The sequence below is a fragment of the Blennius ocellaris genome (assembly GCF_963422515.1).
Source record: "Blennius ocellaris genome assembly, chromosome: 13".
NCBI classification, from domain to species: domain Eukaryota; kingdom Metazoa; phylum Chordata; class Actinopteri; order Blenniiformes; family Blenniidae; genus Blennius; species Blennius ocellaris.
In genome coordinates, this window is record NC_137662.1 from 15,035,307 (window position 1) to 15,052,937 (window position 17,631).

Genomic DNA, 17,631 nt, shown 5'->3' on the forward strand with positions numbered 1-17,631 from the left:
TTACTTGGCATTAGCGATCACCTCAGTGACCCCTTTTCTTTTTAATACTGGCACAACTGTGCTCAGCCTGCAAAAAGGAAAAGACGGCAATCAGTTTAAGAGACGGGATGCTGAAAATATAAATATCGTGGGATCTAGTGTATGGGACACCTTGTATATGCAGAGACGTGGTCTTTGTTCAAGAACACCAGGAAAGTCGAGTGTCCATTTTTCATGAAAATCTCGATAGCATTGTCCTTTAAAGCAACAAAAGCAGCTGCAGTGACATTTGGTTTAAATCTACTTTTTTTTTTTCACTTTTGCCAAAAGCACAAACAAAATCAGCATAGCTCATAAAAAGTACATCACATTAGATTTGTATGTGTGATTAGAGACCAACTTCAACATAAAATGCAATGACATTTTATATTTCCGCGTGTGCATAATTTAATGAAAAATCCATGCCGATTCAACGTGGGAGAAGTATATTTTCATACCTCTAAAAGAAAGCGCATGAAGCGAGCGGTCTTGATATCCTCATACAGCCAGCGTCTGCAACGGGATGGCAGCTCTTTGCTCAGCATGGTAGAAACAAAGGAATCCCTCACACTGTCACAGGAAGAGACATAGAAGTTATAGAATAGCTGAGTGACACAACTAAGGCTGTCACCGTGCCAGAAATGTGTAATTCAGCAGAATATGTTTCAGATAAAATTATGTTTAATTGTACTGTCCCTGGTACTATATATGGGTTAGTATATATATATATATATATATATATATATATATATATATATATATATATATTGTCTGTTTACACATTGGTATTCTTTTCACACAGTTTTACCTGCTGGGATAGTGTTTCCTGCAACAAACATCTCCAGTAGGACTCAGCGTGAAACCTTCACAAAGGAGCAGACTTTCCTTTCCAAACAGCAGCAAGCCCTCCGAGACTCTGAGGCCACTCACCATCACAACACACATCTTAGCCTTTACCTACAGACACGCACACACACACACACGAGAGAGAGAAAGATACATTAAGCCCTATGTGAGAGATGCAATACACATCAGTACATCTCTCTCACTCTCTCTTAGGACATGACATGGCAGATGCACAGGCACTTCAGACTTTACTTGATTGATCATTTTAATCACATATTTTAATCATTATTAAAAAGGCACAGTTGAACACTTCATTATCAGGGCTGATTGATGGGGAAGAGAAGGTCTGGCCCCTTTTTCATCTGTGCAACTGTGTGTTTCATTCAGTGCCAAAGTGAACCCACGTGCAGCTCTCAGCGCTGGCTGTAGCTAATGCTAACTACATTGTGATAATGCGTGGATAATTCTATTGTCTCCCCTCATTTCACAACGTGTGCCTGCACCTGGCTGTCTCGTGGCGCTGGCCCCTCTGCAGGCCCTGTGGGACACGGTGCCCAAAAACCATATGGGGCCCCAACGCCCCCGCAGGCCCCTCACAATTTATACTAATCAAATCAGACACCCCCTACCTCCAGATACCGTATTACACACTTGGTGGAAGAGAAGGAGATCTTGCATGGCTATTATTAGGAGAATTAATCACTGCCACAGACACAATAAGAAACCTGATAAGTGATCAGAACCTCTTGTCTGAATGCACACACGGTGACATGCCATGCCTTGATGGGTATAACTTACAATGTGTACGTGTTTATGAACAGTCAAGGTGAGTGAGTGTCAACGACATGGCAAATAAATTACACACCGAGTAATATCATATTACATTTTTTTTAATGCTAATTTTCATCAGTGGGTGCAAACTGGCTTTAGGCCTACAGTCCCCCCAAAATGACTATATTTCAGAAAGAAAAGAAAAATAGTTGAATTTATTGTTATCAAAGATTAAATACAGAACAATAAACTTGTTTCCTTATCTTCTAACTGTGTTCCGGACAGATATGCGTTATCAGTGTGAGGGTGATTTAGCTGATGATGGGAGGAAGGAAAGAAAAGGAGGACTTTTATTGACTGAGAGCCTAATGTCAGACCATTGATTTCTCCCCACACACATTATTGTCATAATCACACTATTGGCGCTTGCAAGCTAATTATGAGTGAGTCTCCCTTTGTGTGCTACTGCATGTGTGTGTGTGTGTTAGCCTTTGAGTGTGTGTGCATTTTTCAGAGCTAATGACTGTGTTCATTTGACAGGAAGCTCAGCAGGACTCATGCACTGAACCACTGCAAGACAACAGGACACACTTGCACACATCACACACTTACTAAGCGGATGCAAGACAGCTTGCATCACCTCCTACTGTTTTTATTAATACTTCTGTCAGAAACATTAAAAGCCGCGGCTGGTTGCCGGAGCAATGCGAGTCCCTGTCAACATGTGCACTGGTTTCTTAACTCACTGTAAGAATGAGAGGAGCTGTGCTGGGCCTCAACATTAAAACATTATACTAATGAGGAAAGATGAAAATCTGATAGCAGCACTGGGCTACTGGAATCCCTCAGTCTACATCAGATAATTATGATTGTGAGTATTAGTAGGGCAGAAGGAGTTGTGCTGGTATTTAGGCATGTTGTTTTCAGCACAGTACAACCCCGCACCCTCCCGTCCCCACAGTACCTCCTCTCCAGGGTGCAGCTCCTGCAGGATGATACGCATGTCGCGGCAGTCTTGTGTGTGAGAGCAGGGTTCAGTGGCAGCGGGGTCGAGTGGACCCTCAGTGACTGCAGGCGTCTCATTCAAGACGGGAAAGAACGTGAGACGATCACAGTGTTGTCCTTTGTCCCCATCATTCTCACTGGCTTCTGCACCAACTTCACACAAGATCTTGGGCTCTGTCAAATAATAAAAACAAATTTTTCCACTAAACATCTACAATTCACATCATATTTAGTTGGGTTTTTTTTGTTTTACCTGAGTCACTTTCTGCTCTATCTTTTCTCTCCTCAGTAAAGCCGGGCCTTAAACCCAGACACATTGATCCAAGCACCTGCCATCAGAACATTTTTGCAGTTCTATTAGAAAGATCCTGCTCTCTGCAGATAAGATCATGTCTTCAAGCGTGATGCAATACCCGTTTGGATCGTCGTAGAGCCTTTCTGCGAATGCGTGCCCTCGTCCGATTGGGTCCTTCTGCAGCATCCTGCACCCAGTCTCGGCTCAGCAGCACTCCGGGGCCGGGGCCGAACACAGCTCTCTCCCTCAGTAACTCGGCCTCCACAAGCAGCCACTCAGAGCTCACATGCTCCCATTCAGTCGCTCGCATCTGGAATGCAGAAATAACACGTACGAATGTGATGGAGATACTCTTAAAGACCTGACTGAGCATTTTTGATAAAACATTTTTTCCATGTATCTTCATAGGAGCAAAATGTTCATACCTGTAAGTGGTTTGTTCTCATATTCTCAAACATGCTGTGGCCTCTGCTTCGAAGAGACTCCATGCAGGAAAAGAACTCCTTAAAAGAAAGAAGTCACCCGACGGGTGCAAATGAAACGATGGAGGCAGCACAATCGCTCTTCTCCAAGCTCATATTGTACATATACAACACACATCATGCTCACCAAAATTGTATATGCATAATGATATTGTTGTTTCCTCATGCAATTACAATGCATTCATACAATTACATCAGTTCTAAATTGCATTCACTGGGCAAAATAAGCTAGTGGCAACAGTCTTACAATAACCCTGTCTGGAAATGTAATCATTTGTTGGTATGATCTAATTAACATAAACATTAATATCACTGAGCCACACCGCAGTCAAGGGCAAGGTAAGTGTGTGTGTGTGTGTGTGTGTGTGTGTGTCTATGCCGTTATTGTGTGTGAGTCAGTATTTATGGGTCGATTAAAAGAGAAAAGAAATGAATAATAGAAAAACCCAAAACAGAGCTGTGTTGACACTGCAGGATGCTAGTGTTCAGCAGACACACCGGGATCATATTCTGACTGTTAACTGCTTCATTAAGCCCATCATCACAGCAGTGCTCGCTGAGAGACTAGTGAAACAACATGTGTCCATCCTCACAGCTGACCCAGGAAAGCTATTTAATTGACTGAATGAACATGCAGTAACTCTTGATATCTAGTCTTATTTACAGATGCTAATTCTGTGTTTTGCAGTCCAAGAATGGAATAATTGATTTCAAGTACAATAAGAAAAGAACAACTGCTTCTGCATTTCAAGAGCTGCATAAATTTGGGATCATTTCCAGATAAATCCATGTTTAAAAGTTGACAAACTTCGGCAAGTCCCCCCACCCCCTTCCACAGAGAATGAAAACTGTTTCTGAATGACTGACTGCCTTTCCAAATGAGAAGTTGTGCAGAAAAAGAAATAAAGGAGTAATTTGAGGGGAGATTATAGAAATATTACAGACAGAAAAGAGAATAATAATGAAGTTTGCGAACTAGAGCCATGTTATGACAGATAAACAGCAAGTCGGCATCATCATCTCCTAATTTCATTCCTTCATTTGGACAAACATAAGTAATATATAGCATTAATTACCCTATTTAGCAGATAGGAACCTCATTGGCTTTTTAAATGCTGCATTAAATACATAACTCATCTCTTCCCTCTGCAATTAACATCAGAACATCACACTCATTTCCATTTTAATGACTTCCCAACAATACGCCACCTTTGATGATAAGGCAACATAATGTCAACTTCATTCTGAGCTGGCAGTGAATGTGTAATGAACTTAACGTGATCATTAGTGCTGTTAATTATCTTTCTAATATGAGGACACAGATATGATTATGGAAACTGCATTCGCTGATGAAATAAATCTCGGGAAGGATTGCGCTGAAGCTTGACTGAGGACAAAATCTGCCTATCTGTCTCTGTTTTCTCATTCATTACCTACAGTAGGCTTTAAAACTCGTTTTTTGTTCAATAAAAGTACAAATCTCAGACTCACTAACGATGACCAGTGCTTTGGAAGAATGCGTGACTCTGGATCCAATGACTGAAAAGAGGCTGCCCATAAGCTCATGACTTGCTAAATAAAGGTCATAAGTTGATGATCCAGAAATTAATTAATGAGTCGCTTGTTTCTTCATGAGGATGGATGGAAATATGAGTGGACTGGCTGACCATCGCTGATGATTTTGATGTTTTCTTTCTTTTCAACAGTCACTGCATGTTGCAGCTTAAAGTGAGGCTGACTACAGGGAGGAAGAAAGCATCCCTCCCTCTTCTTCCCTGCTTCTCAGATGGAAAAACAATTCATCACCCTCTCTGATAGCCTGTCAAAGACTGATATGATAAGGAATAACATCAAATGAATAATGTTTTCATCAGATTGGTACCACTATAATTGCCAATGCGATTTCTGTGGGCAAGAGAAGTGCACAAACAAGAATACACACACTTTGTGGGTGTGAAACAGACACACAGACGCGGTAATTTCATGCCTGTGTGCCTGAGTAATATGTCCCTGCTCCCTGCTCCAGATGGCTCGACGTCTTAAGCGTTGTGGGGGAACTAATGATGTGGGCCACGTGTTTCAGGGGGAAAAACAACAATAAACGCGTCTTTAACCTTCAGCGGCAAACAGTGTGTTGTAGTGAGTGTTCCCATGGATAGGCCTAACAGATATCAATTACAATGCCCACTCAGGGGCAATCAGCTGTGATAATCCAAATCTATTTAAAGAAATAATCAAACATCCCTGCAGGGCTGGACAACACAGGCACAGTGGTGACTTTGGGATGAGTGTTTGGAGAGCCCTCTGGGAAGCACACAGACACCTGGGAAAAGGTAACAACCCCATACTCCTCAAAGGATGACAAGCATAAAACCCCCTGTGTTCCAAAACACTGATGTAACCTGAGAGTATATTTACCTCCACTGTTCCTGACTCTTGACCTTGTTTGCCCAAAGCAGAGCGGAGAGCACTGCTGATCACATCAAACGTGTTTAGAGAAGTACTCGCAGCCTTTTTCTTATGAGACTCTGAAAACAGGTAGACAAAAAAAAAGTAGACGTGAAAATTGTGGTAACAACATTGTGTTTCTTCGATCTAGTTATTGATAAAGTGACAGATAACCTGTGTGTAGCTGCCAGGCTTTGTGTGCCATCTCTTCCCACAGAGGGCTAACTTCAGTCATGCTGACAGGCGCCGTCTCCACAGAGTGGCTCGCAGAGATCTCCATCTTAGATGCTTCTTCAAGCGTGTGCTGCCTCTCCGACATGACTTTTGACCAGCATGCTTCCGCTAAGGAAACTAGAAGGCTTTCATCTGGAAAAGACACCCAGACAAACGCAGATGTACTTGAGCTGTCAAGTGATGAATCAAAACTCTAAGGGATTGAGTGATTAACTCCGACATTTTGAGCCTCGTACCCGTCATGTCTGCACCATTGCAGACAGTCTCCGAATGTCCGGTATTGGTGACAAACTGGCAGGATGAAGTTCTACCTTTGTGCACTTTTTGGTTCACACACCCAAAGCCTTCAGGGTAGCTAGAAATAAGAAGTGTGATTTTAAGAATTTCCCACTAGTCAAGTTTCAGTGAATGTGTTTGTTAGTTTTGGTTTGCACCATTACCTGCCAGACCGTATCAGTAGCAGGCAATGAAGCACACAAGTAATGAAGTTCACGTTTGAATTGTAAGTGGCCATGACAACATCCCATCGATCCATGAAAGTCCGTAAAGTCCTGACAAGAACCTCCTTTTCTTCTTTGGAGCATCGTGGTTGAGACAAGAAATGAAGTAGGACTTTATTGGTACACGAGTAGAGGGCAGACAGTATCTTCTCTTTTTGTGTTTGACCTCTCTCCAGAGCCTGGAAGTATGTAGCAGAGTATATGTTACAAATAAACTGCAAAACAAAATTTGATATCAGAGCAGATTTCACAATTCCAAATTTCAAAAAACAACTCCGCTTAGATGACACATTTATGAATTTCAAAAAAAGACTCAGCTTAGATGACACATTTATGAATTTCAAAGGTTTAATCATATCAAGTGACATTTTATCCAGGTGTCAGTGGGCGTGTGTCATCTCACCACCACAATTTGATCCGCAAGGAAGTTCAGCAAACTCTCAGCGTCTCCCAGGAATGACCCCCTGTAAAGTGTCTGCAGCAAAGTCTTACTGAGAAGCACCACATTGTCCATCAATGTGCCAATCTGCCCGTCAGGCTGATCATTGTTGGAATCTGAGAGACCCAAACAAAACCAGTGTTTTTAGGTTTTTGCAGTCATGATTCATCTACCTTGAAAGGCACCCATTAAAAAATATTACCATGTGAGCTCAGATGAGTGTTTTCTTCTTCATAACTGAGCATGTGGACGATGTTCATAACCAACTCAAGCAACTCGGTCTGAAAACGCTGCTTCTGCTCCAGCGAAGAATCATCAGGACAAAACTGAAATAAAATATTGCCAATGATAAATGGATGCACTTATTTGTACATCTTATTTGCTTTTATCCAACAGCTTTTTTTTTATTGCACCACACCTGACAAAGAACAGAAAAACCTTGTTTTATAACAATATATGCAATTGTCAGTAAACCTTTGGAATAGAAAACGCTTGTACAGAGATTTGCTGTGCTTGGCCTTTGAGTTTAGGCTTTGTTTTCTTCTAAGCAGACTAATTCCAGCAGCAGTTCCTTGGGCCTGTCTTGTTTTGTAACTGTGCAAAGAGTGGCACCTTCTGGAGAAACGAGAGGTTTGCAGCATTATCATTGATTGAGTGAGGAACCTTTTTCTCTTCTGGCAATAATATGTTTATATTGAACTCAAGCAGACATTTAATAAAATTTTTATTCAGACAAAATATGGCAAATGATTCCTCGCGCTTGTGTGTGTGGTCTCACCTCGAGCAGTAGAACAAGAGGATGTGTGTTGGCGTTGGCAGACACGTTCAGTAGACTGTCCATAAGTAGAATACGGATGAAGTCAAACACTGGCTTCCGAGCTGCATGAATCTCAAACTGGTCTTCTCCTACATTCACTGAGCCACGGTCACTGACACCCTGGAAGAGACGAGCAAACATGTAAATATGAGTAAAACACGAGAAGCGTGAAGAGTTTTGTTAAACAAGAGTAGCAGACAAACCTCTGATACTTCCAGAGGGTACACAACACCAGCGAGGGCATGCAGGAAGGTGGGTGATGCCCACAGTGGGTCTCTTGGACGGAGATTATGAAGGAGACAGAAGAACTGCATCACACTCCCTGAGAACTGCAACTCACGCGATGATGCATCAGTGCTCAACATGTGTTTTTTAAAGGAACTGGGCTGGTAAAGCAAAAAAGAAAAATATTTCCAAATGGCAATCTCTTTAGATACGTAAATATATACTGAAACTATCAAAACGTAAGTTTTTACCCGAGTGCTGATGACTTTCACTAATTCCAGCAGGATTGTTGCCCCTTCTACACAGAGCTCTTCACTGTCTTCATGGCCGTCAATAAGTGACTGCAAGATACCATCCAGAGGTTCCTATAAATGACACAAATATAAAACATTACTGCAGGAAATGGAATGGAAACAATGATTAACACTTAAAAAGAAATGACTCACGCTTCCTTCCGTTGTGTAACTGGCCTTCTTCCCCAGCAGCAGAGCAGCCAGAGCTTCATATACCTGAGGGACGTGAGAGTGTCTGATCAGCAGCTCCCGTAAAACATCATAGCCCGGACACGTTGTGCTGAAGCACTCATAAGACCACGACTGGGCTCGAAGGTTGTCTGGTGATAAGGCAAGAAATTGAGAATAGAAGTTGAAGAAATCAAAATCCCATTTCTAAAAAAAAAAATAAATAAAAAAAAAAGTATTTCTTGTAAGTCTTTCTGAGGTTCATTTACATGCAAAATGATGGTATGTGATTTTTTTTTGTATTGTTCCATTTAAAATGCATCAGTATATATATCACTCCATCTCGTATAATTAAAAATATTTTTATCATCATATCCAAAAATCACAATGTGCCGTTATCATTATTTCACGAAACGAATTTCTTCTGTGCTTTACTGTGAGAAAATGTTGAACATATGCACCCATGGCAGAGAAAGGTTCCTCCATGCCCTCCACCAGAGTCCCTGGTAGCACGCCATCTCTGAAACTGCTCTGCAGGCTGGGACTTGACAGAAAATGTGAAAGCAGAACAAGTCCCAGTTTCAATGTGGAGTGGTGAAGGTGGGGCTGAAGGAAGAGCAGGAACCAATCGTTGCCCAAGGTATCAAACACTGTCTTCCGCTGACTAATGGGGAATAAAAACACAACAAACCAATCCAGTGAGTTCTTGTCACGACATTAGGGAAGACTAGAATGCTGGAAAAATAATTTTTTTTGCTCTTATTTTAGTTAGCTGAAAACAGATGGGACTCACTCATTGATTCTGAAGCTGTCTGAGTCGAAGATTTCACAAAGCATTAACAGCATCTGGTTGCGTATCCAGATGAGGTTGGCTGGACCAGAACCGTGAGCTACAGCACAGAGGAGACAAGTCTGGGTCAGTGCCAGTAGCAACTTGTGTTAAGCATGTGGACATGTTATGTGGTTGTGTGTTATATGCTGCACCAGATGTGTCCTGTGAATGATCCTCGCCAGATATCTCACTGGTTTCAGTTGTATTACTGGAAGGAGGCAGAGTGTAAACCAGGAAGAGGCCAAGTCTAATCAAACACAAAGGCAGTCTTTGAAACGAAATATTCACTTCAAAAGAATCAAATTAATTTGGGAGATAGGTAAAAAATATTTTTGTATAAAATACAAAGAACTGTGACGGATCTGGGCTTGACCTGCGTAAATCCAGGGGGCTGAAGTGAGTCTTTAGTAGGGATGCGACCACACATGCAATAACTTTGACCTTCTGAATAGTCACAGCAGGATCACAAAGCTCAAAGAGCAGCTTTGGGAGAAGGCCCACGCTGTGCATGATAGCTGCATTGGTGCCGTCACTGTCAGGGATACAGTGAGAGAAAAAGAGCAGTCATTAATATCAATCACAACCCATTCCCAAATGACAGAAAATCAAATTCAGCAATCCATGTACAAATTCAGTCTTCTCTTCAGCCTCAGTGACTGATTCTGTTGAGCGTTCCCTTGACTATTTCTGGTGTAAACTCCCATGATATTGATGACAAGTTGCTGCAGATGTTGACAGAACAGCCAATAAAGGCTGTCAGTTCCAAACTAAATTCACTTTATTCCATAACATACAACTTGTTGGACATGTGAGTTAATGATAAATCAGGTTCGGGTTGCGATATGTTCTGTACGTTGTGGTCACACACTAATAACTATATTAAAATTACCAGGAAGATTTCAGGGTTTCCGCAAAGTTGTTCAGGACTGCGAGGTCCAGAGCGTCAGATGTGCCCTGCCAGACCTGAAACAGTAAGGGGTGATATTTCAATAATTTTTTTAATAATCAGCTCCAAGGCAGAGCACTGTGAAAAAGTTTTAGGCAGGTTGAGAAGAAGGATATGAGTTGAAGATTTCAAATACAAGACTGACAAAGTTGGACAAAACACAAGATCCATTCCCGACATGTGTTCAATCTTTCAGCAAACGCTTGGGGCCTTACCTCCAGGTTGCACAGCAGAGCTTGAAAAGCTGGTGTGTTTTGTATGTAACCAGAGCCACAGCTCATTTCCACTGAACTGCAAAGATACAGAACCAACTGGAAGGTTCGGTGGCTCACCAGATTGCTCTTCGTCTTGAGCAGGAAGGCGAGCAGCTTCAAGAGGAGCACATTTTAAATAAATGAAATGTCTGGAACTCTACTTTCAAATCAAGTGGTGCTTGCAACAATTTTAAAAAGACACCTTATAGCCATTGATGCGGTTCATTTCCCGCTGCATAGCAGTGTTGGTCTCCAGTACAGAAAGAAGGACTTTAACAGCTGCATACAAAGAGCTATCATCTGGTGCCATTGCAACAAGGCTGAGAACAACTGCAGGCCCACCGACATACAGAAAACCATCAGATGCAGTCTTTGGATTGAATATCCGCACACCTAGAAAGAAGGAAGAGGAAAAAAGTTGAGTCCCACTAAGTAAATGCATTTCCAAAATATTTTTTATTTTCATTTATTTACCAAAACGTCCCATCAGGGCTGCTCCGATGGTGCGAGCTGTCCCATTAAGATGTTGGCTGATGTTTTTAGCAAGAAACACAGGGGTGGCCTGATCCCTGGATGTTATCCCCATCTGTAGTTCGACCCAATACAAAGTAACTCATTGCTACTATGTAACAAGTAAAAATAAAAAGGCATAACATGAACTCCCTTTATCCTTACCTCTTTGGCAATCAGTCTGCAGTCCACCTTATTGTAATCCTCTCTGATCTGTGCAACAGTTGTTAAGGTAGAAATTGCTGGGTTGATGCCAAATGAGATCCTCTCCTCTGGGACCAGCTTGACTGATACAGACTCCGTATCTGGATTAGAGTCTGAACACACACAGGCGAGATAGTGCAGTGAAATGATTCCTGCATCACCAAAGTCAACCTCGCACTGAATTAGACAACAGTCAACATGTTTTCACATCATGCATCAGATTAATTTCTAATAAAGTATGCAACTATCTGCCAACTCACCTGTGTTGTGCAATGCCTGAAAGTTTCCAGTGTATGCAGTGCCTTGTGTGTACATCTCACACACGTCCTGAGGGCTCAAAGACTCTTCAAAAAGATAAGAAGGGCCCACTCTCCACGCAAGAGCTGCATGTTCCTTCCAGAGAGCCGGTGTCCCGATCAGCCCATACACATCAATCACTGCTGTGGGATCCATGGAGACATACTGACCCGGGAAGGGCTGAATGTACTTCATCTGACAGAGAATAGAGAGGCGATGATATATAATGACATATAAACACCACATTAGATGTATAATCTGCTCAATAATTGGCTTCTCTTTCTCCTTTGCCCCGTCTTACTTTTCCAGACGCTATCACCTTGCCGTTGAAGTAGGCAGTGACCAGACAGCTCTTTTTAATGTCTTTGGCCATGACCACAGCCAGATGGTGCCACTGACCGGGGACCAACATGCTGGAGCAGCTGAACCTCAGTGATGTTGGCAGGGAAGTGGGAGTGGAAACTTCTGGCTCCATCATATCTATAAAACAAACATGAGATAAGACGATCTCTGTTGTGTAAGCAAAAAGTTCAACAATCATACGAGTATAAAGAAATCATCTGTTTGGGAAACCGATGATCATTTAATACATAAACATTTCAACAGGTTCATGCAGGACAAACACTGACACATTCAAAGCTTTTATGAGCTAAATACTCATACCCAAGTATGTAAAAGCTTCCTCCTCAGTGGAGATGACCAGACAGCCGTCATAGGCTGAGAAGGAGATCGACAAACAGACGTATTGCTGTTCAGTCCGAGACATGTGGCGCACCACCGACAGCAGACGGATCGGGTGGGAGTCACAGGCTGAGCTGAACCTGTTGATCTGGAACCAGCAGGCAAATGAGAGCCCAGCTGTGGGAGGAAAACCCCGGCAGTCTAAAATACAAGGAGCAGATGATTAGCGTTTGTATTCTGATTTTCTCACCGGAACTGAAGAGATGCTCTTATTACCTCCTCCGATTCCACCTGTTGAGATGGAATCAGCGGTCACACCTTTCACAGTGGCAAGAGAGGGCAAGAAAAGACATCTGCAACATAGGAAATGAATGCACAAACCTTTAACTTTGAATGAGGTTATTTCTACAGTACATTTGTGATATCCCTCTCTAATATTTGTCTATTTCAAGTGTTAATTTGTTACTTGGTAGCAACTAATTATGTGTCAGTCCCACTTAATCAAATAGTCTATTAGACTTTGCAGGTTTAAATGATTATTTGGTAAAACACACTCACCCATATCCACTCTCGCTCATATCCAACTCTACAAAGGCAGGTGAGGAGGAGACACTGTGTGGTCTGAAGGTACGTGGAGATGTCATGGACACCAGGCTGATTATTTGGTGAACGGGGATCGCAGAACCAAACGAAGTTGTGGACTGCAACAGGCTGAAATTCCGCTTCATAGGTTTCACTGAAAATGCAGCATCTCTCTCTGGGCATTTATCTGTTTTAAACAACACAATAGAAATATATTATTTAATCTGCTGTGTTTAAAAGTCAAGTGACAGAAGCATTAAATCATGCTTGAGATAAATAATTGTTCTGAAACAAATAGGTACCATTTAAAACTGGTGTGTTGATGACTTGTTCACATTCTGGCTGGGTTTGCTTGGTTGATTTCTCTGCCAAGCACATGAGAGGGTTTCCTAAACACAGGAATTTCCTGTGGAGAAGAGGGGCAATAAGTGTATTTCACATGCAGAATAATTGTTAAAAAAAATGTTTTAGTTTTATTATAGTAATAAAAATGCATACCTGAAGTCTAAAGGTGTGATGGCCTGAGAAGAGAGCTTCTCAAAGATGCGTGTAACAGGTAAATGTAAAGGGTGGTTCGACGTTAGCAACATGCTCTGACAGTGGTTTAGGAGAGTGGACACCAGCCCGCCCTCACACATTATCTGTCGGTTTCGCTCAGATTTGACCATAGCCTGGATGTGGTGTGCCAGCGAGACCTTGACCTCCATGGACAACTGAGAAAGAGGGAAAAAAAATTTTCAAACTGGAGCTGTTACACAGTATGTAAAGTACATCCAACAATGGGAACTATCTAAAAATCCATCTATCTCCTGAACTAGTTTATTCAACTTAGCGTTAGAGCGGCCTGAAGCTGATCCCAGTACACTCATACACAGTTAAAAAAAAAACATATGTTAGAAAAATAGATACCAGTGGGTCTTTATGAGTGAACACAAATGGAAGGAGAGTCATCATCACTCTGACTGCTCCTGGATGAAGGATAACCTGATCGGACGTGGACCGGCTAGAAATCAAACAAAAGACAGAAAAAAAAGATGAATTAACTTTTTTTGATAAGTGACCATAAAAGCCCCACAAGAAAAATATGATAGTCTTATGTTAGAAGATGCCACCTGTACAGAGACTCTGTGAAGGTTGTAGGGCTGCCCGATGTTGTGCTTTTTGAACATCCTTGTTTGTCCTCCATGGACAGAGGACTTGACCTCAGCTGAAAAACAGAGGATTCTGAATACGCTCCATCAGACCTTGCAGGTCTTTTTGGTTTTTCCATGTCTCCATCATAGTCATCTTCATGCTCCAGTCGCAAGTTTAACCCATGAGAAGAGAAAGTCCCCTTGGCAAACTGGTCAAAATATGAGAGCAGCCTTATACATGTCCGCAGTGTGACAGGCAGATTAGGTTGTGGCGTGATGGTGGGAGATGCAGGTGCTTCAGGGGCTTCTGCCATCTCAACAAACTGGTGGAAACTCTTTTCTGGAGACTGGTTGCCGTCTGCAGTCTTGGGACGGGAGCATGTTTCTGTATCCCATTTCTCTCTCTCGTGGCCTTCAGTGTGGAAGCAGCCCAGATGGAGCAGAGCCTCTGCCAGTCTTTCATAGAAACCACCAGTCTCGAAATGGTGTGCGTTTACTGTGTGGAGGTGGACAGCTAATGCCACGATGTGCAAAGTGAGAAGCAGGAGGTTCACGAGCGGCTGATGACCCATGGATTTCCAGATTTCTCCCGGTGGAGGATCTGACAGGGCTCCTTCTAAGTCCGTCACCAGAGAGAGCAGTCCAGTGAAGCCCCCTGCAGTCCTGAAGGCATCCCAGCTGTTAGGGCTCTCCAGCACCTTCAGGACAGACTGAAATACAGGAGAAAATTGTGAGATTTCATCGACTGACAAAACACAGACAGCTCTAAAAAGGTGTAATAAAGCAGTGTCTGCTTCTTGCACTTCTTGAAGTAGTGTAATATGGGAGATGTTAAGCATTGTCCCAACCCCTGGCTTTTAAAACATCTTCCAAGACAATTAAAACGACGTCTTGAAAAATAGATGAAACATATAGATAAATCATAAATCATTTCTGGTAACTAGTTTTTGGAGGTGAATGAAATCACATTAGCCTTATTCAATTTAGTGAACTAATCCATCAGGTAGGTAATGTGTGAGACAGAACGCAGAGGCAAATGTGATTAGCTGAAACTGGAGTAATCACAATGGCTCTCAACACTTGCCAACCCAGGTCGTACCCAATCTGATTGCCACCTGCTATAACCAAGTTAACACACACACACACATTCACACACGCACGCACACACACACACAAGCACAGGTGTACACGCTCACACAGAGTGAGCCCACACAATATCAGAAAGTAAGTGCTCTTCTTGCTGCCATCTATAAAAATGGACACATACAGTAGGTGTGTAACTTCGTTAGGCTTAATCAGATCTCTGTCCCATTCACTGATCTGATAGAGGTGGTAATCTTCAGAGTGCCACTGCACAAGGCTGCAGGCCTAATCAAATCGGTCCAGAGTTAACAGCTAAACCAGTTTTAGCAAATCAATCTGCATTTGTCTATAATGCAATCAGAGTCCCACATGCTAGGAAAATAAATTCACTAGCTTATTATTGTTTAAGTGCATTACAATTTGTTATGATCTGATGTAGAGTGCAGGTCAGCTGAGATCACAACATATTGTAGTGTTACGGGATGCATGTACCTGCAAGAGGTCCCACTTTAATCCAAATTCCTGCTGTGTGGACGAGCACAGCGCTCCAATGGCTGTGCTCATGAATTCTTGAGGGTTAATCTCAGCCAGTTGTTCTAAAATGCTCAGGGCGGGAGCGCGATACTGATCCGCATCCAAGAAGATCTTTATATAGGGAACCATCCCAACATCTCGCAACAACACTGGAAGACAATCGCACATGTAAAACTTTTTGTATGAACAGCAGTGTAGTTTCGATAAACAAATCACAAATTGTTAAGATATGATATGACCAAAATAAATAGGAAAAAAAAAACAATTTGGAACTGTAATTACGCATATACCTGTGTTTTTGATGGAACGTAATGTGAGGCTCGACACAAGTTGAAGCATACAACTGGTGAGCAGTTTTTCTCCGTCTTCCACACATGACAGCTGTTCTGAATCTGAGAAGCACAAAAAGTCTATAATACAGAGTGGACATCAAAGCAGCTGAACGACACGTACAGGCCGAAGGGCAAATTAACTCCTATTTTATTTATCCACTTTGAAAGGTGAAGTATCTAATCATGTGTGATTAATGTTACATCACTCCATCTACACTTGATGATGAGGAAACAAATATGCAGATTCATACTTATTTTCGGAGGAGCTACAACTCCAGCCTTCCTGAGGATCTTTGCCCTCCTGCGAAGCTCTCCAAACAGCAGCTCCAGCAGACCCCAGTCACTGAGCACCTCAGTCAGCATACTGCTGTGCAGAGTCATCCTACAGACCATTTCAAACAAGCTCAAATGAGTCCAAACTATACAATATTTAAAATGACATGAATCACAAAGACAAAGTTTAAGCAATTCAGTTAGAATTTCTTGTTTTTTCTTGTGCAACTTATTTCAATATTCTGGCAGTCATTCATGCACTGCTCACCGATGAAAACACATGAGAGCCACCAATCCAAAGTCTGCCCCCGACGCGCCACCTGTCAGCGTCCCAGCCCAGCTCCGCTTCAGCACATTCATAATCGCCCGTATTGTCTCATGGGGGATGTAGTTCAACTTAAACACCACCTGCAAGATGCAGAGCATTCAGTAAGATATTGTTTCCATGTTGTTCTGAGGGAAACAAATTTTACGGTCAAGTTTACCAACCATACCAGTTCCAGGAGGGAAAAGAATCGTTTTTGGACAGGCGTGGGTTTACTCCAAATACAAGGCGCCAGCTGGATCATTGACTGCGTCGTCCACTCTAAGAGAAAAAAATTGACTGCATCGCTCTCCCATATTGTTTGTAAGGTTTGAAGAAGCTGGCAGCACAGCAGAGAATCCTGGGATCGTAGCAAGGACGCCTGCAGCAGATGGAAGGCAGGCAGATTCTTCACTGTTCTTCCTGTTAATATTTATGGAGACACAAAAAAGTATGGGTAGATTGTAACTTCATTAAGTAGGGTTTCACCTCCATCAAATGTGAATATGGTGAATAGAATACAGTGTCGAAGAAGAGGGAGATTATATTTTGCTGTGCAACTTTACAATATATAATCCTGCAAAACAATATCAGCTTGAGGTCATTGTCGCCACAATATGTTTGGAATTTAATACTTGATGTATCACATTTCTTTCCTGCAAGGTCGAACAGCCAATACTTATAGAAACATAAATACAACTTAACCAAGTTATACATGAATAAACAGACTGAAAATAAACAGCATTATATGCATGAATGCAAAACAAAAGCACCATAATCTGCCTTGATGGAGTTTGTTTGCTGGAATGTCAAAATATTTTGAGGAGGTCTTTGATTTGGGTGCCAAAACATGCTTGCGTTTGTCGTGAATTCATATATAAAGCTGGTTAGTAATAGGATTCATTCTTATACTCAACCAAAATTGTATCAGAACCAAATAAGTTCAGCATGAAACAGTCCCGCGTCCCACTGCTGGAAACAGGTCTGCTTCTTGATGTGATGGATGGCTGCTGAGCGTGTGTGTCTGCGCATTCGTTTGAATGTGTGTGTTTATTGCGGACACTATTTATGAATGTTGGATAGAGAGGTGTGTGTGTGTGTGTGTCTATGATAGATGAGTGGTTG

At 42.1% G+C, this 17,631-nt stretch overlaps 1 protein-coding gene across 4 annotated transcripts in view; it reads right to left on the minus strand.

The window, feature by feature from the left end:
* The window catches only part of wdfy4 (WDFY family member 4), a 37,481-nt gene that overhangs the window by 14,126 nt on the left and 5,724 nt on the right, over positions 1–17,631 (minus strand). For all 4 annotated transcript variants that reach the window (XR_013936870.1, XR_013936871.1, XM_080507079.1 and 1 more), the window contains exons 9-49: positions 16,697–16,929; positions 16,471–16,610; positions 16,181–16,311; positions 15,888–15,989; positions 15,556–15,746; positions 13,960–14,690; positions 13,757–13,850; positions 13,346–13,560; positions 13,150–13,253; positions 12,824–13,034; positions 12,542–12,618; positions 12,248–12,466; positions 11,886–12,064; positions 11,548–11,779; positions 11,249–11,400; positions 11,048–11,159; positions 10,776–10,966; positions 10,535–10,687; positions 10,263–10,336; positions 9,747–9,905; positions 9,526–9,620; positions 9,335–9,431; positions 9,003–9,205; positions 8,527–8,693; positions 8,332–8,445; positions 8,059–8,241; positions 7,817–7,975; positions 7,241–7,364; positions 7,003–7,154; positions 6,540–6,778; positions 6,336–6,454; positions 6,040–6,231; positions 5,836–5,945; positions 3,361–3,438; positions 3,054–3,245; positions 2,894–2,969; positions 2,600–2,814; positions 827–975; positions 477–588; positions 151–236; positions 5–67 (exon numbers count right to left, since the gene is read on the minus strand). Coding sequence is in view for 2 of the 4 variants with exons in the window: in XM_080507079.1 (XP_080363205.1) it covers positions 5–67; positions 151–236; positions 477–588; positions 827–975; positions 2,600–2,814; positions 2,894–2,969; positions 3,054–3,245; positions 3,361–3,438; positions 5,836–5,945; positions 6,040–6,231; positions 6,336–6,454; positions 6,540–6,778; positions 7,003–7,154; positions 7,241–7,364; positions 7,817–7,975; positions 8,059–8,241; positions 8,332–8,445; positions 8,527–8,693; positions 9,003–9,205; positions 9,335–9,431; positions 9,526–9,620; positions 9,747–9,905; positions 10,263–10,336; positions 10,535–10,687; positions 10,776–10,966; positions 11,048–11,159; positions 11,249–11,400; positions 11,548–11,779; positions 11,886–12,064; positions 12,248–12,466; positions 12,542–12,618; positions 12,824–13,034; positions 13,150–13,253; positions 13,346–13,560; positions 13,757–13,850; positions 13,960–14,690; positions 15,556–15,746; positions 15,888–15,989; positions 16,181–16,311; positions 16,471–16,610; positions 16,697–16,929 (6,625 nt within the window). In the remaining 2 variants the exon portion in view is untranslated. The remainder of the gene's footprint in view (positions 1–4; positions 68–150; positions 237–476; positions 589–826; positions 976–2,599; positions 2,815–2,893; positions 2,970–3,053; positions 3,246–3,360; positions 3,439–5,835; positions 5,946–6,039; positions 6,232–6,335; positions 6,455–6,539; positions 6,779–7,002; positions 7,155–7,240; positions 7,365–7,816; positions 7,976–8,058; positions 8,242–8,331; positions 8,446–8,526; positions 8,694–9,002; positions 9,206–9,334; positions 9,432–9,525; positions 9,621–9,746; positions 9,906–10,262; positions 10,337–10,534; positions 10,688–10,775; positions 10,967–11,047; positions 11,160–11,248; positions 11,401–11,547; positions 11,780–11,885; positions 12,065–12,247; positions 12,467–12,541; positions 12,619–12,823; positions 13,035–13,149; positions 13,254–13,345; positions 13,561–13,756; positions 13,851–13,959; positions 14,691–15,555; positions 15,747–15,887; positions 15,990–16,180; positions 16,312–16,470; positions 16,611–16,696; positions 16,930–17,631) is intronic.